A 24,583-nucleotide genomic window follows, 5' to 3' on the forward strand; every position below is an offset into this window, starting at 1 on the left:
GTTATATATTTGTCATTCTCATTGAGAGCAAGTCTAAGAAGCAGTAGATATGTTCTATGTTGCACTATTGCTATGCTTCCCATTCTTAAGTTTAGTTTTAGCATCTTTTACTTTTGGTTTTGTACACCAGCTTCAAACAACTGAAAATACAAAAAATGTTGTTATGGAAAATATATTTGACAGTAGTTTAGATGGTACCTTGATTCCTTACACAATTAATTGTTGTTTTGTCACATAAACTGGAATTAGGCAAACTATTAGAATTTTATCAACCAGGAAATGGCTCTGCAATAGGTCTGTATATCTGATTGGCTGGCTGGCTGACTGCCTGACGGGTAGACTGGGCCCCTGCCAAGTCTGATAGCCATTATCACACTGGAGACTGGATGTGAATATGCTATACTTTTGGACGGACGCCAGTCCTCAAGTCTCCATGTAGGGCTCCTGAGAGAGCTGAGCTATAGGATCTACTGTAGGAGACTGGCTAGCCAAGCACAAAGTCTAGAGGTAATCTCTTTACACACTTCAATGATGTCTGAACCTGAAGATTGGAGAGGTGATGCCAGAACAGAGAGGGAGAGAGGGGGCGATGAGTTGGGATTTCTGACTTTGTTCTTTACTGCCTTCCTCTCCTGTCTGTGCCAGAACCACACATACAAAAACAAGCCATACCAGAAGGTCTGAGTTCATGTTTACACTGCATAGCATCACACTTCTAGAATGAGACTGAATTTTGGGGGTTTTAAACGTTGAACATGTTTTTAAACATTTCCTTTATTGTCTACTGAGGCTTTTGCTGAAGTAACTTGCTGAAGTAAAATGTATATCAAAGCTACTTATGTCAAGACTATTAAAATGATGTCAAGTTCCCGAGGCAAATCAGGTGGCTGGCGGGCTTTTAGCTTTTGTGTGTGTGTGTGTTTGATACATGTACTTATGCATATTTCTCAATAGCTTGTGTCTTGCTCAATGGCTGTACTTCAAAATAATAAAATACTTAAACACATTCAAATCAAATCAAAATCTAATTTTCGTGGTCACATACGTGTTTAGAACATGTTATTGTGGGTATAGCGAAATGCTTGTGTTTCTAGCTCCAAAAGTGCAGTAATATCTAACAAGTAATATCTAACAATTTTGCCTTGAGATAGAAGCTGTTTTTCAGTCGCTCGGTCCCAGCTTTGATGCACCTGTACTGACTTCGCCTTCTGGATGATAGCGGTGTGAACAGGCAGTGGCTCGGGTGGTTGTTTTCCTTGATCTTTTTGGCCTTCCTGTTACATCGGGTGCTGTAGGTCTCCTGGAGGACAGGCAGTTTGCCCCCGGTGATGCGTTGGGCAGACTGCACCACCCTCTGGAGAGCCCTGCGGTTGCGGGCGGTGCAGTTGCCATAACTGCCGGTGATACAGCCTGACAGGATGCTCTCAATTGTGCATCTGTAAAAGTTTGTGAGGGTCTTAGGTCCAAGCCAAATTTCCTCAGCCTCCTGAGGTTGTAGAGGCGCTGTTACGTCTTCTTCACCACACTGTCTGTGTGGGTGGAGCATTTCCGTTTGTCAGTGATATGTATGCTGAGGAACTTGAAGCTGTCAACCTTCTCCACTGCGGTCCCATCGATGTAGATAGGGGGGTGCTCTCTTTGTTGTTTCCTGAAGTCCACGATCATCTCATTTGTTTTGTTGATGTTGAGTAAGAGGTTACACACTCCCAGAGCCCTCACCTCCTCCATGTCGGCTGTCTTGTCATTGTTGGTAATCAAGCATACTACTGTTGTGGCATCTGCAAACTTGATGATTGAGTTGGAGGCGTGCGTGGCCACGCAGTCGTGGGTGAACAGGGAGTACAGGAGGGGGCTAAGCACGCACCCTTGTGGGGCCCCAGTGTTGAGGATCAGCGGAGTGGAGGTGTTGTTTCTTAGCTTAGGACATCATGGCCAGTGTCAGCTGTCTGTTCTCATTGTGCAGCACTTGAACTCAAGATGGGCCCCATCACCCCCTGCTTAGTGTCCCAACCTGCCATTCAGAGCCTGTGGCCCACACCCTCTCTCCTCCTATCCTTCTCTCCCCCTACCCCCAGCCTGGGAGTATCTTGTGATCTCATGTTGAGCTGTTTAGTCTGTTAAGGAGTATCTGTCTCTACCTCTCTGCTATCACAGCCTATCAATCCTGTGTGAATGTGAGAGTCGCTGCCAGAGGAGAGGAGTAGAGGACGACTGACGGCTCTCTGATGCCTGAGAAAGCCCATTAGAGAGAGAGAGTGGGTCGGCCAGGTCTGCTTTGGACAGTACATGTGGGGCTGTCAATGGCAATATCCAGAAAGTCATCCCTCAAACTGGTCAAACAGACCATGTCATATGGACTTTGGGAAAGACTCATCGAGACCCATCAACACCTGCCACTCTTTCCTGCGCCGCACAACGCGTGGCAAATTCAGGAATGTATAGTTTTTTACTGTAATGCAGCATACAGAGATCCACATGTACGTGTGCTTTAACAAAAACAATGCCTTCTTAGGAAGATAGTCAGAGGACAGAGTGAAGTTGTGTCCTCACAGAACTACTGCTTTTCCAATTATATGGATAACTATTGAAAGATAGCTGATATGCTTTTTGCTACATTGTAATGGACCCGGTACAACCTTTGGTTGGCTGCAGGCAGGCTGCGGCTACGGTACAGCAAAGCCAAGTCAGTCCATGCTCATCGTTCTCACAGGGGAAGTCAAATGACAATGACTTTGCTCATGATCATCCACGCAAATGACATTTATCTATAGGTTCCTTGAATTTTCTTTTGTGGGTGCCTTTTCATTATCTGGATAGACACTTGGGGTTTCTAGCTAACGTTACACCAATCAAAGCAGTGGAGAGTGTAGTGAGGCAAAACTTTAGTAGTCAAACCCATTCATCATGGGGCGATGGGGGGGGGCGGGTTTGCAAAATGCTATCATATCACACAATTATACCGTTTATAAAATGGTCAGATATATGTTTTTAATACAGACAAAAATAAGTTAAAATTGGAAGTGCAAAAACAAGTGGACACAAGGCTGTTTGGCTCACCTCACCTCAAAGAGGAATAACTTTGCAGCTGTTTCTGATTAATAAACAATGCCATGCTGGTAATATTCAAATAAAGCCCATCCCTGAAACAAAACGTATGCTAAAAAAAAAAAATGTGTTTGTCACATAATTGGAAAATACACCGGATTCACTTCACATAGACGGGCAGGTCCGTATTTGTCACTTTGTCACTTCACTTTGACTAAAACGATGACTTATTGACTAAAATCATTGTGCATCATCATGGGTAAGCTCTGGCCATATTCTTTCAGCTTGAAAAAGTATATTTCTACCGGTGTGGGCATTTAAAGAGCTGTCTTTCTTTCTTGGCCTTTCTAGGGAGTTTTTGCTGTTTGGGGTTTTAGGCTGGGTTTCTGTACAGCACTTTGAGATATCAGCTGATGTACGAAGGGCTATATAAATACATTTGATTTGATTTGATTTGTCTTGTGATCATTTATAGAACAATAATACAAATTTTTTTAATGTCACGAAACTTTAACGAGAGTGATGCTAACAGTACATCTCATACACTTTTCTGAATGAACTCTGAGCTTATCTAGCTTGGTTGCCATTTATTTATTTTTTGCCATAGGCATGGCACGACAAGTTTACTAAAAATGTCAGTTGGATAAAGCACAAACATATCTGGCCACCAGGCTAAAGCCTTTCCTATATATCACCACCACCAGCAGCACTAGTATGCAGTGTCTGTATTACCGTTCAGCTGGGTCCCCTTCCCCTCACCAGAGGGCAGATTTATGGAAGGGGCAGAAGACAGGTTACTCTCAGAGGAGGTGGAGAGATACAGTACTGTATGTTGATTGAGCCACTTAATGATGATGTTATACAGCTGTTGTCTGCTCTCTTCCTGGCTCTTCTCCATACCGCTCTTCTATCTCATACTTTACATATCTTTCTCTTCCTAGATGCACACTTTAATACCACCACTTTTTCCCCCTTCTCTTACCACGTTTGCTGATGCAGACTCGTCTCCCATGGAACAACATGTGTTTGACTTTCATTAGCGCGAAATAGAACAGGCGTGACTGGCAGCCACCCCCCGTATCCTCACAGTAATGGTTTGATCCTTTGATTATGCTGCTGGAAGTAAGCACATGGAAATGTTCTGTTTTTTTCCCTCGAGGGGCACAAAATGGGAACAGAACATTGTATTTCTTAAATACCACCAGAGAGGGCTTAACGAACAGCATCAGGTGCCTCATATATAACCATTGTGTACATTTCCCACTACATCTCTGCGTGCGACATTTCTGAAAAGTCTGTACAAAAATGTTGAGATTTGGCGCACGCCATACATAGATAGGTATGTTTCCTGTTAGGCTTACCCTGTCGTGACGTTTTGATAACCATGTAAATCTCTCTCGGACAAGATAACTTTCATCAATATATTCGGCTCTATTTACTCTCATGTTCAAACATGCTAATTGGCATTAAAGTGGACATCATGCAAATCATGCAAATCCCTACAAGCTCCTGCATATCATCTGTAGCTGAAACCATTGCTAAACAAATTGTGTCAATTTCAAACTTGCACAAGACCGTTCATAATTTTATAAAGGAATGTTTGCCAATATTTCATTACTACATTTAGCTAACATTAGATAGTTAATCCAGAGATTCTTTCCTTTTCCTCGATTCGGCAGTGTTGTCAAAATCACCATGGTATTTGTAGTTCTTTATGATAGCCACGTTAGCAGCTAATCTGCATTTCATTTTTCATGGGTAAACACAGACAAATATATTTATAAAGGTCACCTTGTCCTAGAGAGATTTCCACGGTTATTAAAACGTCACGCCAGGGTGAGCCTACACCAAACATAGCCCTTATTTTATTATTTATTTTAAAATCACATATGGGAAAAGTTTGGGGATAACAATTGGAACCATTTCCCTATTTGACTGCTTGGCTTATTTTAGTTGAATGCATTCAGTTGTTCAACTGTCTAGATATCCCTTTATTTGCTGTATAAATCAGAACTATTGTCATTAGGCCACGTCAAGCAAAAGACAAATTGTTGTCCAATATTTTCATTATCAATAGGTTATTGGGTTTATATGTCCTGCCTTGGTATAGGCTCTGAGATTAAATAGGCAAAGATGTCGCACTCCTATTGCACAGCAATACTGTTGCCTACCCATACTGTCATGCCCTACCAGTCTATTTACTGTATTGATGGGATGTTTTAATCTTTAACAGTGATTTATGCTCTATCTGGAAAAGAAGTGTGTCAGTTCCTGAAAGAGGAAACAAAATTGTCATGGACCTGTCAGCAGAATATTTGAATTCAACAATGTTTTTCATCAGCTTTTCTCCCAACCTAAATATGGTGGTGTCACGTTCTGACCTTTATTTCCTTTGTTTTGTCATTATTTAGTATGGTCAGGGCGTGAGTTGGGGTGGGCAGTCTATGTTTGTTTTTCTATGATTTGGGGATTTCTATGTTTCGGCCTAGTATGGTTCTCAATCAGAGGCAGGTGTCAGTAGTTGTCTCTGATTGAGAATCATACTTAGGTAGCCTGGGTTGCACTGTTTGTTTGTGGGTGATTGTCCATGTTGATTGCTTGTTTCAGCGCAGTTCGCATTAGCTTCACGGTTGTTATTTCGTTTATTGTTTTTGTATAGGGTTTCAGTGTTCAGTGTTTTCTTTATTAAAATTAATGATGAACACATACCACGCTGCATTTTGGTCCTCCGATCCATCTCGCCTCTCCTCTTCAGATGAAGAGGAGGACAACCGTGACAGGTGGACTGCCTGTGAATTCTGAAACCTTGCAGTGCTGGCTACTCCAAAAAATGCATGGTAATTTTTTGTATAGCTTCTTCGGGAATATTAACCCATCACCGCCAGAGAAGGTGAGGAATATATTCTGCAATGGTTAGGATAATAACATAAATTGGAAAAATATTCCTATGTCTAATTACGGTATAAGATTCCAATGTCTTATTATTTTAGATTCTGAAAAATGAAACACAGATTTGCGCTTTTCTCACTAATGGCAAATGTTTGCATTCTTGTTAATAAGTTTTCCTGTTTTTTCTTTTCTTTTAATGAATAAGCTTTTCATCATACCACCCCCCATTTGCACAAAATACTTGCCAGCTTGCAATACAATATTTCAACCACTAGCAGATGTGCACTAAAGTTTCTCACATGAAGTTTACTTTTTATAAATGCCAACTTTTGTGTGAAAACTGGTACACACACATTTTGGGGTATATTTTGTAAGTATGCACAGGTTATAAATGAGGCCCCAGGGGTTTAAATCCTTAGTGGTTTAATAAGTGTGTGAGAATGTTTTTTTAGCTCCCAGTGTTTCAACTACAACTGAGAATCTTAATCCTTAATAATAAATGGTCAGCTGGTTTTCATTGTGCCCCAGGCCAGCCCAATAATGAATTCATTTGTTATGAATAAACATCATTGGAGGAGAAGGTCACTTTCCTCTGTCCCCCAGCTGTAAACAAGGTACTGATTGGATTCAGCTGGATCACACCTGGCTAAGCTTATCACATGACTCTTTATGACTCTGTCCCCCCATTAATGACTTTGTGTTGAGCTTTAGCTTGAACAACAAGGTTCTTGCTGCAGCCCTCCAGAAGCGGCCATACCCTCCCCCGATGGCCTCCAAAGCATGTGGTGTGGTGTGTGTGTCTGTGTGTTCAGCAAAGGCATGAAGTGTCTGAGAGGAATGCCCCAGAGTGTGAGAATCTCTCTCTCCCGTGCAAGGGTCTCTCCCCAGGACAAAGTGTAAACAACGATGATTTATTATATTGACACAATAGTCAAGTGACCGCTCTAACAATGGAAATACATGTCCTCAAATATTGAAGGCAGGCGGGAGGAGGCGAGATCAGGTGGGACGATTCTTGCCAATGAGAGGGAAGATACGTGTGTGAACAACAGTTACTAAGTTGTTTTTCTCAGAGTTGCCGCAGTGCCATGTGCATCCTCTTATACAGTATCAATACATTTGTAACAGCCTAAACGTTGATACTTCTATTCGATCAAATAAGCCTCACGTCATCATTCAGTCGATGGCTTGAAAAGTCTCGCTGGAAATTGAGTACAATTTAAAACTGATGCCGGGTCAACTAATATTAACAGTGGTTATAGAGGGTGCAACTGATCAGCACCGTAGGAGTAAATGTCAGTTGGCTTTTCATAGACGTGCATTCAGAGGTCAAGACAGCAAGTGCGTGTGAGAGAGAGAGAGAGAGAGAGGATCGAAACACACACAGTAATGTGTGGAATACAGCAATAAGAATGTCAGTTTAATATGCAGTGCATATCACCTCCTATTACCTTTCTCAGAGTTTTAAGAATTGCGTGTGTTCAATTATTTGTGACATTGTGGCATTTAAAGCATATTGAAGATAGAAGCAATAGGATTTGAAGCAGTAGTGTGTCAACTATTTCAGCACCGTTTCTCGTTGCTCTGAGACAAGCATGAGGACTGGTCTTGATAAATCAATGAGATTTTTATTTTCACTGAATCTCTGTGTGGTTATTGATTAGACTACAATTAGGGTGTGGAAATGTTAGGATTATTTTGCTCTTAGTACTGTAGCCTACTCCCGACCGGTCACGTTGTACAGCGCCATATTTGGTAATACTGCTGTCCCCTAGTTGGAGGGGAGTTGTAGACAATTAAATTACTCCCCAGCTCCTGGGTGATCCTCTCCACCTGCCTGTTGGACTGAGGCCGGTACCCGGATGTGACACTGACCGGATTATTTTGCTCTTAGTACTGTAGCCTACTCCCGACCGGTCACGTTGTACAGCTCCATATTTGGTAATACTGCTGTCCCCTAGTTGGAGGGGAGTTGTAGACAATAAATTACCTAGTTGACCCTCCTGAGGACCTTGAAGGGCCCCACAAACTGGAACCACTTGTCCACTGCAGGGGCCTCGGTCTGGCTTGGAGTCCATAGACTGGCTGGTATCCCAGGACACACTGGAAGGGAATCAGCATGGTGGAGGAGTGCCAAAAGTATTGGGAAGGAACCCCTTGTTGGTCCTGGCAGTGACTCCTTAGGAACCTCCCCAGCTCCTGGGTGATCCTCTCCACCTGCCCGTTGATCTGAGGACGGTACCCGGATGTGAGACTGACCGTGGCCTCCAGCTTCTCCACAAAGGCTCTCAATACCCGCAGCGTGAATTATTCCTGCTGGAATAGTGCCTCAGTGACCATGAGAGCGGTAGGTAGACCAGAGAGAGGGATACAACGGCAGTATTTAGAAAATCTGTCAATAACCATAGTGGTAAAACCATCAAAGGGTAAGATCAGTTTTGAAGTCTATGGACAGATGTGAACAAGGCCACTGAGTCACGGGAAGGGGAAGTAGTTCCCTGCCTGTAGCGTGGCGGGGAGATTTGGATTGGGCACATACAGAACAAGAGTTGACATATTGAGCAATGGCCTGCGCCAAGGTGCGCCACCAGTACTTGCCCAGGTGGTGATTCTCATCCTCGACCAGGAGATGGTGGGGTTATGACGTTGGAGCCACGGGAGGCCGAGGATGACTTTGTGTATGGGTGCGGTGGTGATGTAGAAGGGAATGCTTTTCATTGTGCATGGGTCCCACAGTGAGGGTGATTGCTGCTGTGATGTGCGTAATTGTGCCAGATCCCAATGGTCACGCATCCAGAGCTTGAACCGGACGAGGAGAGTGAGCAGGAAGTTATGTTCAGGGAGGAGATGAGAGCCTGGTCGATGAAATTCCCTGCGGCACCGGAGTCCACTAGAGCTGTAGAGACAACACCTGAGGGACAGCCAGCCAGTGACCTGGGAACCAGAAAGGGTTTGGCGGAAAACGATGATAATGGAATTCTCACGCCTACCCTGGGAGACGGAAGATCACGGAGCCGACCCACTGCCCTAGTGGACCACAGGTTGTGACACACCGGACACCGCTGAAGCCCCTCCTGGCCCGCAATAGGAACAGACCCCCGGATGTCTCCGGCGACGCCGCTGAGAGGTGTGGCCCCTAACTCCATGTGTTCAGGTTCTGCATCAGGACAGCCAAAGGAGGGAGGCAAGTGGTGAGGTGAAGAAGGTTATCCGGACAGACAGCCATAGCGATGAGTGTGTCCAAGGAAAGGTTGTCATGCCGACACGCCAACTCTGTCTGGATATATTTGCACAGTCTTCTCCGGGATAGAGTGCAGAGCGCTGGTTAATTCTGGCCGCTGGAGGCTGCCACGGTCCAAAAGGTGAGGGCATACTCCACAGCGGTCTGAACACCCTGTTGGAGCTGGAGAAGTCGCTCACCTCCCTCTCTGCCCTCTGGAGAAAGGTCGAAGACCACCCTGAACAGAGCCATGAATCTCTAATTGTGACCCTGCTCCTCCTCTCCCCCTCCCAGACAGCCGTAGCCCACTCCAATGCCCGCCCAGTCAGCAGGGAAATGACCATGGCAATATCGGACCTCTTGGTGGTGGGGGCTCCTGTTTGATAGGCGAAATAGTGGGAACACCGGAGTAAGAAACCATGGCATTTCAATGGTGTACTGACATACTTTTCCGGAAGGGACCGTCGGGCATCACTGACCTGGGTGGATGGCTGGGTAGGCTGGGGGACTGGCTCACTGTGACGACCCGTGTTAGGAGGCCCTCTGATAAGGGTATGGAAAGCCTCGCTGGGTGCGTCGAGGTGGTGAAGAAATTAAATGACTTCCTCCATGGCAGTACCCAGTTGCGCAAGCTAGTTGTGGTGTTGGGGGAGTAGATTACTCTATTCCTTGACCGTCTGGAAATGGTTTTATCCTCTGCTGCTTCCATATTGTGAGGTAGTATTCTGTAATTTATTACTAGCCTGTTCAACCTCTCTTTCGTGTCATCTGAGATTCCCAAAGATTGGAAAGCAGCTGCGGTCATCCCCCTCTTCAAAGGGGGGGACACACTTGACCCAAACTGCTACAGACCTATATCTATCCTACCCTGCCTTTCTAAGGTCTTCGAAAGCCAAGTCAACAAACAGATTACAGACCATTTCGAATCTCACCATACCCTCTCTGCTATGCAATCTGGTTTCAGAGCTGGTCATGGGTGCACCTCAGCCACACTCAAGGTCCTAAACGATATCTTAACCGCCATCGATAAGAAACAATACTGTGCAGCTGTATTCATTGATCTGGCCAAGGCTTTCAACTCTGTCAATCACCACATCCTCATCGGCAGACTCGACAGCCTTGGTTTCTCAAATGATTGCCTCGCCTGGTTCACCAACTACTTCTCTGATAGAGTTCAGTGTGTCTAATCGGAGGGTCTGTTGTCCGGACCTATGGCAGTCTCTATGGGGGTGCCACAGGGTTCAATTCTTGGACCGACTCTCTTCTCTGTATACATCAATGATTACTGCACCTGTACATAGCCCATCTATAATTTAGCCCAAACAACTACCTCTTTCCCTACTGTATTTATTTTATTTATTTAGCTCCTTTGCACCCCATAATTTTTAGTTCTACTTTGCACATTCTTTCACTGCAAATCTACAATTCCAGTGTTTTACTTGCTATATTGTATTTACTTTGCCACCATGGCCTTTTTTTTGCCTTTATCTCCATTATCTCACCTCATTTGCTCACATCGTATATAGACTTGTTTCTACTGTATTATTGACTGTATGTTTGTTTTACTCCATTTGCAACTCTGTGTTGTTGTATGTGTTGAACTGCTTTGCTTTATCTTGGCCAGGTCGTAATTGTAAATGAGAACTTGTTCTCAAATTGGCTACCTGGTTAAATAAAGGTGAAAAAAAAGTAATACGCCGGGAGTCAGGAAGCAGGTGCAGAAGGTGAGTTTTACAATGAAACAATGCAGATTACCAGAAAATGAGAAGTGTACAGAACGTGAGAGAAAACAATACTACCTAGTGATTGCTGTCTACCGAGGGCTAAATAAAGGGGGAGTAATCAAAGAGATAATGATGACCAGGTGTGTCTAATGATGGGGAGATGGTGTGCGTGAGAAATCAAGTCAAAATCAAAACAAACTTTATTTGTCTCGCAGTGCTAGCTGTGCCACCAGACACTCTGGGTTCGCACCCAGGCTCTGTCGCAGCCGGCCGTGACCGGGATATCCATGGGGCGACGCACAATTGGCCTAGCGTCGTCCGGGTTTGGGAGAGTTTAGCCGGTAGAGATATCCTTGTCTCATCGCACACCAGCGGGCCGGGCACAGTGCGCGCCAACCAAGTTCGCCAGGTGCACGGTGTTTCCTCCATCACATTGGTGCGGCTGGCTTCCGGTTTGGATGCGCGCTGGATGCGCGCTGTGTTAAGAAGCAGTGCGGCTTGGTTGGGTTGTGTATCGGAGGACGCATGGCTTTTGACCTTCGTCTCTCCCGAGCCCGTACGGGAGTTGTAGCGATGAGACAAGATAGTAAATACTAACAATTGGATACCACGAAATTGGGCAGAAAAGGGGGTGAAAAATTGTAATAAAAAAATACTTTGTCACGTGCCGAATACAAGTGTAGACCTTACCGTGAAATGCTTACTTACAAGCCCTTAACCAACAGTGCAGTGTAAGAAGAGTTAAGAAAATATTTACCAATAAACTAAAGTAAAAAAATTATAAAAGTAACACAATAAAATAACAATAATGAGGGTATATACAGGGGTACCGGTACCAAGTCAATGTGCGGGGTACAGGTTAGTCGAGGTAATTTGTACATGTAGGTAGGGGTGAAGTGACTGCATAGATAATAAACAGTGAGTAGCAGCAGTGTACAAAACAAATGGAGGGAGGGGGATGTCAATGTAAATAGTCCGGTGACCATTTGATTAATTGTTCAGCAGTCTTATGGCTTGGGGGTAGAAGCTGTTAAGGAATTTTTTGGTCCTAGACTTGGCACCCGGTACCGCTTGCCCTGCGGTAGCAGAGAGAACAGTTTATGAGTTGGGTGACTCGAGTCTCTGACAATTTTTGGGGCTTTCCACTGCCTATTATATAGGTCCTGGATGTCAGGAAGCTTGGCCCCAGTGATGTACTGGGCATTACGCACTACCCTCTGTATTGCCTTACGGTCAGATGCAGGGCAGTTACCATACCAGGCTGTGATGCAACCGGTCAGGATACTCTCGATGGTGCAGCTGTAGAACATTTTGAGGATCTGGGGACCCATGCCAAATCTTGGTGAGCAGGTGTGCACAATGATTGTTGCCAGGGCCGGTGGTTAGTGGACTGGCGATGTTGAGCAGTTGAGCCCTGGATAGAGGGAGCAGGAGTAGGGTTGGCAGGGTTATGATAAATTAGGCGTTGTTGCTCGCTGTTTGCAGGCTTAGATAAATGCGCACATATTTTATTTTCTAAAAATATTTTGGCCTTGTGTTCTGAAAATAGTATTTTTTTTGTTTATTAGAGTACTCGAGTTCAATATAATTTATTGTGGCAGAACCTAAAACAATTGTTGTGTTCTGTCCCTAAATATAGATTCCCCATGTCGGAAATGGTTAAACAAAATCCCAATTATTATTTTGTTAAACTTTTTTTTATTTTTTTTTTTTTTTTGCACCCCACTTTCAGATGGAGTTTTTATGATACAAATAATCAGAATAGAGCTAAGGCACAGGCAAAATACTAGAGGAAAACCTGGTTCTGTCTGCTTTCCAACAGACACTGGGAGACAAATTCACCTTTCAGCAGGACAATATCCTAAAACACAAGGCCAAATATACACTGGCTTACCAAGATGACATTGAATGTTCCTGAGTGGCCTAGTTAAAATGTTGACTTAAATCGGCTTTAAAATCTATGGCAAGACTTAAAATGGCTGTCTAGCAATGATAAGAATAATGTGCAAACATTGTACAATACATGTGTGCAAAGCACTTAGAGACTTTACCCAGAAACACTCACAGCTGTAATCGTTGCCAAAGTCGATTCAACTTGCATTGACTCAGAGGGTTGAATACTCATCTATTTAATTACATTTTTTATAATATGTTTATTATTTTACAATAAAAATCAAATAAAAAAGACAGCAATACTAACAATGACATTCATTGTACTGTTGAATGGGATGGCAAATTTAGAGGACAAAACAAAACTTAACTCACACATACACAAAATAAAACTAAATCCTATTAGGTGGTACATGTATAAGAAGACAGCATGTAGTCATTACAAGCAGTGTAGTTAAGCCAAAAATAAATATTGAGTGGAGTACAGCACAGAGTAGCAGCAGATCGTCAACCCAGTTATGAAGCGGGACGAGACCATTTATCCAGTATCGGCTGCCATATTTGGTTAAACATTGGACTTCTATTGGAGGTATTGTATCGAATCTTTTCCATATGTATTACATTCCCTAAATCCCGTAATCACATTTCAAAGGTGGGTACAGTCTCCAGTTTCCAAAATTGCAATATGAGCCTTTTGGCTAATAGAGTACAAAGAGAGACAGCTTTCCCTTCGTGGTTATTCCCATCAACTGTACCAAACAGAGCGGTCAATGGGTCTGGGGCTAGAACTCTATCAAAGGCTCTAGATAAATAATCAAAAATGAGAGCCCAGTAAACATGTAATTTAGGACATGTCCGGAGTAAGTGGGTCAACGTCCCCTCATCCTGCTTGCACCTCTCACACAGTGGTGAGGTGTCCGGGAATATTTTATGCAGTTTTACTTTTGAGTAATGTAACCTGTGTATCACCTTAAACTGTACAATGTTGTGTCTGGCATTCACTGAACTGTGGTTTATATTCCTGAGAGCTTCTACCCAGTCCTCATCTGAGATTTCTGACCCAAGTTCTTGTTCCCAAGCCCTTTTAATGGTGTCTGTGGATACCTCTATGTGGGCCTGTAGCACATCATATAGTCTAGAGACCGACCCTTTTGAATGGAGTTTGACAAGGATCAAGCTATCTAATGTAGGACTATTTGGCTTCATGCCATACTGTGGGATATGTGTCCTTACGAAATTCCTGATTTGGAGGTATCTGAAAAAATGTGTTTTTGGTCTGTTGAACTTTCCCTGCAATTGTTGAAATGAAGCTAACTGACCATCTATGTATAAATGACCAATTGTTGTGAGCCCCTTCTCCCTCCACTGTGAAAACACCACATCTGTTGGGTGCGTCAGTCTCCAAATATCGACAATGTTAAGGTTTGTCATCAATGTATTTAGACAGACACTGGCATTTGATTGTTGAAGTGACCTTGATAGCTGTTTATCTAAAAGAGGATCTAACGTACAGTTAAAGTCCCCTCCAACAATAACACTTGTATCGGAGATATTTGGTATATCCTTAAATACCTTTTGAAAAAATAATGGATCATCGAAGTTGGGTCCATATAAATTGACCAAGGTTACTGGATTCAAATTCAGTGTACCAGCCACAATAATATACCGACCATTAGGATCTGAAATCGAGGATGAGTAAACAAACGGAATGTTTTTCCTTATCAGGATTGCTACCCCTCTCGCTTTTGCATCAAAGTTAGACTGGTATAGCTGACCGATCCAGCAGACTCGTAGCTTGGCCTGAGCGGAGCGTTTAAAATGAGTTTCTTGAAGAAGCACTATGTCAGCACCCAGTGATTTAAGATGAGAAAAAACCTTAGCTCGTTTCACCACATGCCCTAAGCCATTACAGTTCCAGCTGACTATCTTTATTCCACCTTGTCTACTCTGTGCTCTGTCACTATGTGGCATTTATTATTTTAGAGCAAATTGTTGCTGTCATACAAAACTCAGAAGAAAAACGTCCCGCCGTGCGGGAGCTTGTCATGCCACCTGTACTAATAATAAACGTGAACATAAAACACATACCCCATCCCCCCTCCCGTCCCTTTACTGAGTGACTTCCCCAAACGAAGCACTCCTTGGCTAACACACAAACCTTAGGGTGTCTAGACATACAGCTTGAACTAACTCGTCGTCTATAGATGCTCCGCATATACGCTAATATTAAATAACACTTAACACTTAACTCTCACGTTAGGGGGTGAGTGGCGCTAAAACATGATGTGCCAAACAATGCTATATTAGCCACAACATCTCACCAATCATAAGTCCCAAATTCTGATCTTCTAATCGAAAAGACATAGTCCGGAAATCCAAACACATTCCTGGCCTGTGTTTGGTCATTTAGCCGGCTGACACAGCCGTTCTGTATCCTCAGCCAGGGAGCTTGCTTGTCAAGAACAGATCGGCCTGTATTTGGTCATTTAGCCGGCTGACACAGCCGTTCTGTATCCTCAGCCAGGGAGCTTGCTTGTCAAGAACAGATCGGCCTGTGTTTGGTCATTTAGCCGGCTGACACAGCCGTTCTGTATCCTCAGCCAGGGAGCTTGCTTGTCAAGAACAGATCGGCCTGTGTTTGGTCATTTAGCCGGTTGACACAGCCGTTCTGTATCCTCAGCCAGGGAGCTTGCTTGTCAAGAACAGATCGGCCTGTGTTTGGTCATTTAGCCGGCTGACACAGCCGTTCTGTATCCTCAGCCAGGGAGCTTGCTTGTCAAGAACAGATCGGCCTGTATTTGGTCATTTAGTGATTCTGTATCCTCAGCCAGGGAGCTTGCTTGTCAAGAACAGATCGGCCTGTATTTGGTCATTTAGCCGGCTGACACAGCCGTTCTGTATCCTCAGCCAGGGAGCTTGCTTGTCAAGAACAGATCGGCCTCTTTTGGGTTGTCAAACGTACGTGTTGATCCTTCGACTGTCACCTTAAACCGGGCTGGGAAGAGGAAACCATATCAGATGTTGGCCGCCCTGCATTTGTTGCGTACCTCATCACACTCTTTCCGTTGGTTCCTCACCTCCAAGGTAAGATCTGGGTAGAAAGACACGCTGGCTCCGTTGAAGTTAAGGGGGAACTTTTGACTAGCCAGCTTGAGGATGAGATACCCGGTCTGGGGATAGTGCAGCCGTACAATGAATGGCCTTGGTGGCCCGCCCTTGGCCGGCTTTCGTTGCCTGAGATCTGTGTGCGCGGACGATCAGGATGGCCGTTTTGAAGTGTTCACTCCCCAGCAGGGCCGGTATCAGCTCCGAGACAAATTCAGTGGGTTTCCCTTTCTCAGTGTTCTCCTGGATGCCACATATTCGGATGTTCTGGCGTCTTGAATGCGACTCAAGCATTTCCAGTCGGGCTTTCAGGGTTTTGTTGTCATTTCTGAACGTTGCGCACTGTTTCTCTATGTCCTGTAGCCTGGCCTCGTGATCGACTGTCGTCTGTTGAACCTCATGCACCCTTCTCTGAGTTGCCTTCACAGTTTCGGCCAAAGTCCCAATACTCTTTGAGATATCAGCCAACCTTGTGTCCACCTTCTTGCTTAGTGAGTTTATGGGAGCCAGTATGTCACTTTGCGTAGGCTCTGTGGGGATCTCTTGGAAGCTAGCCTCTTCAGCTAACTCCTCGTGGGTTGGCGACATTGAAATTGGTTCGTTGTCTATCTCATTCAAATGATCTTGTTTAGCGCTCCCTTTTCTGGTGCCTTTTCCCTTTGTCATATTTGTTTGAAGATATAGGTCGTGAGAGGTTAAGATAAATACTCATTTGTTTCAAAATGGAGCGGAGCTCTAGCAAAGGACGTCTACTCCATAGCACGCTCTCTAGCCCCCCCTTTAATACTCATCTAATCAAGATATATGAGTGTTTCTCATTTTTCACCGTTTTTTTACATTTTTACAAACGTTTGAATTATTTTTCTCCCAGTTTGACATTTCAGAGTATTTTGTGTATCGTTGACAAAAAAAGGACAACTAAATCAATTTGAATCCCACTTTGTAAGACAACAAAATGTGGGAAGAGTAAAGGGGTGTGAATACTTTGTGAAGGCACTGTGCGTGTGTGTGCGTGTGTGTGTGTGTGTGTGTGTGTGTGTGTGTGTGTGTGTGTGTGTGTACCAGTGGTAAGCTGGAATGCTGACTGTGACACATGATAGGGTTATGTTCTTTCAGCTCCATTTTCAGAGGACAAGACAGTGTGACCACTGACTCTCCTGATGATATATGTCTGGTACTGTTCTAGGGGTGCAGAAGGGCCTCATTCAACCTAGAGGGGCTGACAGGCATTCAGTAGATACGGGTGGGGGGAAAAGGTTTCTGTCTTTGTCTGAGTAGTAGATAGTGCCTGGTTAATTAAGGTCTAGTGCTAACCTTTTGCAGGTGTTGATTGATTCGTGCATATACATTGTCTCGGTCCTTCAGCGTTGAAATTACAGCCGCCAGGTAGGCTACTGTAGCACCACCATTAGCGCCGTTGGCAGAAAGCGGATGTTTCTGCTTTTAATATAATAATAATATATGCCATTTAGCTGACGCTTTTATCCAAAGCGACTTAGTCATGTGTGCATACATTCTACGTATGGGTGGTCCCGGGAATCGAACCCACTACCCTGGCGTTACAAGCGCCATGCTCTACCAACTGAGCTACAGAAGGACCAGGGGTACAGTATTTTCAACCTAACCTCCGTTTCCCCACCACATCGTCTACGTTGGTTTATTGTAGCAATGGTATGTACATTATGACATGAACACTACGCTAATTGATTTGCATGCCTGAAGTAACTGCTGGGCAAATGCACTTCCTGTTTGTCTAATTGGCCTCAAGTTCCCAGCTGGTCTTGGAATAAGCTCAAGCATTGCAGGTTACAACCCAATCAAAACACAGCAATACATGTCTTTCAGTGCTCACTGATTTTCTCCACCATTGATCAATTGCTGTATTCATAAGCCTTTAGGAGACACTCCTCAACCCACGGCTCCTCATTAAAAGCCCACAGGCTCCACCATCACGGCAGGGCATGACGAATGGCACTTACCCATGACATGCTACGTAAACAGAAAGGCCTTCTGTGCCTGCGTCCGCAAACAGGAAATGAGATCATGAAGGAGATCCAAAACAGTGGATGGGACACACAACAGTAGCACCATTTGTAAACTGGTAGTATTTTTACTAGCCCTCAGGAGCCCAGAAGGAGTGGTTCCCAAAATATTCTTTACCAATTTAGTATATTCATTAATGGGCAAAGTGGATCGAATGAGGTGGCTGTTTATGACTCTCTTTTCACAGAAAATAAATTGTGTGGTACTTTATGGTCAGAAGTCCATCCAGGGTGATAAAAGGGAGTTTCTTTTCACAGGGTGATCTTTGGAATGCTAGCTGAGTGTCACAAATGAGTAGATTGGGGTCTACCTCCGTAGGACAACGTAATTGTGAACTGACAGTTAGGGCTTGAACCCGCCATGACTGCAACACGGCTTTATTTGACTGTGTGTCTGTCCTGTGTGTCTGTCCTCTCTTTCCCTCCACAGAGGAGGTGAACCTTCTAGAAGAACTCTCGCTGCAGGTGTCCAACAGCAGCAATGCCTCCATGTCTCTGGGTGCTCTGAGGTGTCCGGTGCTGCAGGTGGGACAGTACTCCACCCTGGCCCTGCCCCTAGCTGAACTCTTCACTGACGGGTAAAACCTTCCCATTTACGCATGCATGCACACACACACACACACACACACACACACACACACACACACACTTAGAACAACACTGTGTACCGGCTTTGTGTTGTACAGGTTTGCAAATGAGTTCAGCCTATTGGTGCAGCTGCGGAGCCCTCAGCGAGACGAACACAGTGTGCTCACCCTGCTCAGCCACGACAGCCACATCCTGCTGCAGCTGCGCATCAGCGCGTACACACTCACCTTCATCGGCACGCAACAGCGCCTCTATGAGTAAGCCTGCGTCTGTCTGTCTGCCCATCTTGTGTGTGTGTGTGTGTGTGTGTGTGTGTGTGTGTGTGTGTGTGTGTGTGTGTGTGTGTGTGTGTGTGTGTGTGTGTGTGTGTGTGTGTGTGTGTGTGTGTGTGTGTGTGTGTGTGTGTGTGTGTGTGTGCATGTGTGTTTTGACTGAGGGTGAAGCGATTTAAGGTCTGTTTTTCCTAAAGCCTAGTGACAGGTTGCTTGCTCCTCTCTTCATAAGCCACTGTGGTTTGGAGCGATACATCACTCACTGTAAGAAAGCCAACAGACTTAGCCCGAAGATGGACAGAGTCGTTTAGTTTACTTTTGTAGGTACTTTTAGAGTGCATGAGATTTATATTTGAAGTGTTACTGTATTTCATTCAACTGTCATGGAAGTTAAACCTTTTTGAGAGAAACTACAATTGCAGGTCCAACATTCACTACACACTTATAGCCAAAACATAACAGTGACATACACTTCCTTCTCAGTAATGTTTGCCATACTGTATGATATTACCGATTGCATTGTTTTGACCGGATTCCCAGGTTCCCGGTCAGTAGTCTGTCTGACGACCAGTGGCACCATGTGGCTGTGAGTGTGTCATCCGCTAGACTGGCGCTGTATGTGGATTGTGCCCTGGTGGAGCGTGTGGACTGGGTGTACCAGGGTATGGGAATCACCCCTGACGGTCTACTCATGGTGGGGGGCATCGTAGAGGGCTTCGAGACACCATTTGAGGTAAGTTCTGGACTTACCGTTCCACCTCTTGATTTCCTCTCCTCGCCAGTTCCATTCTCCTTTCCTCTCCCTTTCTCCTCCCCTCTTTTCTCCTTTCCTCTACTCTCTCCAACCCTCTCCCTCTTCACTTCCCCCTCTCCTGCCTGTTTTCATACACACAAGAGGAGGTCTCTGCCTAAATCATAGGCTATACAGCTTTACCGCCTGCTGTGCTGAGCGTGTCCCTAACGCAGTGTCCTTGGTGTTGAATGGTGGGTTACTTATCATAGAAGAGCCGGTCTGCAGGATGTAGGTACTGTCAAACTTTGTAGCCCAGTAACACGGTGGATCAGCACACTGTATAGGAAACCAATGGTCTACTTAGCCCCCCGTACACGGGAGAGGTTTAGGGAGACTGGATGGGGGCTCCTGTAGATCATCTCATCGGCCCCCGCTCCCACCACCATCCCCCCTCTCCAGGACATATGAAGACATCCCTTTTGCTGTCCAAGGCAGCAGCCAGTGCCAGTGTTTTTGAAGGATGAGCGTCAGAGCGTACAGTACGAGTGCCGAGCAGCAGGGGGGTGGAGAGGAGAGGAGGAGAGCAGGACAGGACAGGACAGGACAGGACAGACAGCATCTGGCTTTGTGCTCAGCTCAGCCTAGAGTCAAGATGGATTCTCCATCGCCTCGTTTCCCACTGTTGACAGGTCTCTTTGACGACCCCTCAGAGGATCGAGCTTCCTCTCTCGGAGGTGGTGACAGTCTTTTCCCGCTAGGGTCCTCTGTACTGGAACTTTAACACCTCCATTCTTCAGTAGAGCACTTAAGGACGACCAGGGGAGGAAAACACCTTCTCCTGTCTGTGTCTTGTGTTTATTGTCAGTCGATCTATTTCCCTTGTCCACAGTTACAGCACAATGAAGACTGCTATACTGTAGATGCGGCCTCTGCTAGTGGGTTTCTGTGTAGGTTAAACAGGCTTTCAAATCAGTTTTACAGTATTTTTTTGTTTAAGGACAAGACACACTGTAATGAACTTTGGCCATCCGCAGTAGATCACCTGCTGGGTGTCTACGAACGGTGGCGATTCAACATGTAGAAGAAAATGGCGTCTGATGTTCCGTGGTCAGAGGCGGTAGGACGGCTGCTGCTTTTAACCATTCATCCGCATGGTGTGTTTCTTCCCTTAGGTCTGTGAAAACACCACAGTGTCTAAATGGCACAGGGCTTGGTGAGACTTAACACTGACCTTGCTACCTCTCTAGGTTTACGCCCATCCCGTACTAAAAGAGGATTAGTCTACCGGAAGAGGAGTTGATTGGTTTTGGATGAGAAGATGAGATATGGAGTCATGCTGAAGGAGCAGGTTTTGCAAGTGGATAAGGAGAGTGCTAGTCTAGGTGGTATAGTGAGTGGATAAGGAGAGTGCTAGTCTAGGTGGTATAGTGAGTAAATAAGGAGAGTGCTCGTCTAGGTGGTATAGTGAGTGAATAAGGAGAGTGCTAGTCTAGGTGGTATAGTGAGTGGATAAGGAGAGTGCTAGTCTAGGTGGTATAGTGAGTGGATAAGGAGAGTGCTAGTCTAGGTGGTATAGTGAGTGGATAAGGAGAGTGCTAGTCTAGGTGGTATAGTGAGTGGATAAGGAGAGTGCTAGTCTAGGTGGTATAGTGAGTGGATAAGGAGAGTGCTAGTCTAGGTGGTATAGTGAGTGGATAAGGAGAGTGCTAGTCTAGGTGGTATAGTGAGTGAATAAGGAGAGTGCTCGTCTAGGTGGTATAGTGAGTGAATAAGGAGAGTGCTCGTCTAGGTGGTATAGTGAGTGGATAAGGAGAGTGCTAGTCTAGGTGGTATAGTGAGTGGATAAGGAGAGTGCTCGTCTAGGTGGTATAGTGAGTGGATAAGGAGAGTGCTAGTCTAGGTGGTATAGTGAGTGGATAAGGAGAGTGCTAGTCTAGGTGGTATAGTGAGTGAATAAGGAGAGTGCTCGTCTAGGTGGTATAGTGAGTGGATAAGGAAGAGTGCTAATCTAGGTGGTATAGTGAGTGGATAAGGAGAGTGCTAGTCTAGGTGGTATAGTGAGTGGATAAGGAGAGTGCTAATCTAGGTGGTATAGTGAGTGAATAAGGAGAGTGCTAGTCTAGGTGGTATAGTGAGTGGATAAGGAGAGTGCTAGTCTAGGTGGTATAGTGAGTGGATAAGGAGAGTGCTCGTCTAGGTGGTATAGTGAGTGAATAAGGAGAGTGCTCGTCTAGGTGGTATAGTGAGTGGATAAGGAAGAGTGCTCGTCTAGGTGGTATAGTGAGTGAATAAGGAGAGTGCTAGTCTAGGTGGTATAGTGAGTGGATAAGGAGAGTGCTCGTCTAGGTGGTATAGTGAGTGGATAAGGAGAGTGCTAGTCTAGGTGGTATAGTGAGTGAATAAGGAGAGTGCTCGTCTAGGTGGTATAGTGAGTGAATAAGGAGAGTGCTCGTCTAGGTGGTATAGTGAGTGGATAAGGAGAGTGCTCGTCTAGGTGGTATAGTGAGTGGATAAGGAGAGTGCTAGTCTAGGTGGTATAGTGAGTGAATAAGGAGAGTGCTAGTCTAGGTGGTATAGTGAGTGGATAAGGAGAGTGCTAATCTAGGTGGTATAGTGAGTGGATAAGGAGAGTGCTAGTCTAGGTGGTATAGTGAGTGGATAAGGAGAGTGCTAGTCTAGGTGGTATAGTGAGTGAATAAGGAGAGTGCTAGTCTAGGTGGTATAGTGAGTGGATAAGGAGAGTGCTAATCTAGGTGGTATAGTGAGTGGATAAGGAGAGTGCTCGTCTAGGTGGTATAGTGAGTGGATAAGGAGAGTGCTAGTCTAGGTGGTATAGTGAGTGGATAAGGAGAGTGCTAATCTAGGTGGTATAGTGAGTGAATAAGGAGAGTGCTAGTCTAGGTGGTATAGTGAGTGGATAAGGAGAGTGCTAATCTAGGTGGTATAGTGAGTGGATAAGGAGAGTGCTAGTCTAGGTGGTATAGTGAGTGGATAAGGAGAGTGCTAGTCTAGGTGGTATAGTGAGTGGATAAGGAGAGTGCTAGTCTAGGTGGTATAGTGAGTGGATAAGGAGAGTGCTCGTCTAGGTGGTATAGTGAGTGGATAAGGAGAGTGCTCGTCTAGGTGGTATTGTGAGTGAATAAGGAGAGTGCTAGTCTAGGTGGTATAGTGAGTGGATAAGGAGAGTGCTCGTCTAGGTGGTATAGTGAGTGGATAAGGAGAGTGCTAGTCTAGGTGGTATAGTGAGTGGATAAGGAGAGTGCTAGTCTAGGTGGTATAGTGAGTGGATAAGGAGAGTGCTAGTCTAGGTGGTATAGTGAGTGGATAAGGAGAGTGCTAGTCTAGGTGGTATAGTGAGTGGATAAGGAGAGTGCTAGTCTAGGTGGTATAGTGAGTGGATAAGGAGAGTGCTAGTCTAGGTGGTATAGTGAGTGGATAAGGAGAATGCTAGGTGGAAAAGTTAATGCACCATGAAGTTAAGACAGAGAGCCTTAGAGAGCCCAGTGCCCTGCCAGGACCCCCTCCAACACACTCAGACACTCAGACGTTTTAATTTTCATTTCAACATTGGTTCATTTAGTTTAGTCTACGACACATATTAGTTTAGTCACGGCACATTAGAATCCAAAAAAGACACACACACACGCACTCTTTCTCTCTATATATATTTGCCTCCCTCTCATTCTCTCGCGCAGTGCAAGGTTTCAACAGAATTATTGAGTCCATATTTCAAGCGATAAAGTTCTTTGTTTGGTTTGGCTCTCTATTTACAAATTGGATTTTGTCATCATTAACAGTTTGATGAGTAAACTTAAGGAATGTGTGGTCTGAGTCTGTAGCTAACACATAGAAACATTTGCACTTTACACTGAATGCATAATGTTTACATTCTTCAAAAAAGATGAATGACCTCTGGTGCTCTTTGTCTGCGGCGAACGATTTACGCTGCGCGCTGACTAACACTTCTTCTTAACACACAGTAGCTTGGGGGCAGTAGAAAACTATCTGGTGTAGATCGATGTCTGTAGATGTCTCTCCAGTCTGTCGGTCATATTTGTCTCAGTGTCTCAGAGGCTCTGACTGAGGAAGGGTCCTCTGGGGATTCTGTCTGCACACGGTGACCTTTTGTAACCTCTGGGGGGTCAGGTTAGTGTGTTTGACGGCTCTGTCTCCACAGGGCCAACTCCGACAGCTGACGTTCCTGATGGGCGACCCCAACGCCGCCCAACACCACTGCACTCTCCACCCTGTCCAGTGTGGGGGGGCTGCCTCCAAGTCCCCCCGCTCACCACGGACCGACCACACTATGGAGGTATGCTGCAGCTCTCAACTCACAGTACCTTCCTCATAACGTTCACAAATCAAATCAAATTGTATTGGTCACATGCACCAAATACAACCATGCAGAGTTCAAAAGTAAGGCAAATATTTGCAAAATAAAAACAATAAAAAGGAGTACCAGTACCGAGTCCATGTGCATGGGTATGAGGCGGTACCGAGTGCATGGGTATGAGGCGGTACCGAGTCCATGTGCATGGGTATGAGGCGGTACCGAGTGCATGGGTATGAGGCGGTACCGAGTCCATGTGCATGGGTATGAGGCGGTACCGAGTCCATGTGCATGGGTATGAGGCGGTACCGAGTCCATGTGCATGGGTATGAGGCGGTACCGAGTCCATGTGCATGGGTATGAGGCGGTACCGAGTCCATGTGCATGGGTATGAGGCGGTACCGAGTCCATGTGCATGGGTATGAGGCGGTACCGAGTCCATGTGCATGGGTATGAGGCGGTACCGAGTCCATGTGCATGGGTATGAGGCGGTACCGAGTCCATGTGCATGGGTATGAGGCGGTACCGAGTCCATGTGCATGGGTATGAGGCGGTAGTCCATGTGCATGGGTATGAGTCCCATGTGCATGGGTATGAGGCCATGTGCATGGGTATGAGGCGGTACCGAGTCCATGTGCATGGGTATGAGGCGGTACCGAGTCCATGTGCATGGGTATGAGGCGGTACCGAGTCCATGTGCATGGGTATGAGGCGGTAGCGAGTCCATGTGCATGGGTATGAGGTG

General features: G+C 45.3%; 1 protein-coding gene and 1 long non-coding RNA gene across 2 annotated transcripts in view; both read left to right on the plus strand.

Moving 5' to 3' along the window:
* Positions 1 to 24,583, plus strand: part of si:ch211-196i2.1 (collagen alpha-1(I) chain) — a 144,709-nt gene that overhangs the window by 26,221 nt on the left and 93,905 nt on the right. The window contains exons 2-5 of the mRNA XM_052521483.1: positions 18,346 to 18,493; positions 18,602 to 18,760; positions 19,316 to 19,508; positions 23,686 to 23,820. Coding sequence (XP_052377443.1) covers positions 18,346 to 18,493; positions 18,602 to 18,760; positions 19,316 to 19,508; positions 23,686 to 23,820 — 635 coding nt within the window. The remainder of the gene's footprint in view (positions 1 to 18,345; positions 18,494 to 18,601; positions 18,761 to 19,315; positions 19,509 to 23,685; positions 23,821 to 24,583) is intronic.
* LOC127930788 (uncharacterized) lies at positions 21,525 to 22,824 on the plus strand. Its single transcript, XR_008139516.1, has 3 exons — positions 21,525 to 21,631; positions 22,262 to 22,409; positions 22,669 to 22,824. It is a non-coding gene; the product is annotated as an uncharacterized LOC127930788 (long non-coding RNA).

Source organism: Oncorhynchus keta, chromosome 6 (assembly GCF_023373465.1).
Source record: "Oncorhynchus keta strain PuntledgeMale-10-30-2019 chromosome 6, Oket_V2, whole genome shotgun sequence".
In the NCBI taxonomy this organism is placed as follows: domain Eukaryota; kingdom Metazoa; phylum Chordata; class Actinopteri; order Salmoniformes; family Salmonidae; genus Oncorhynchus; species Oncorhynchus keta.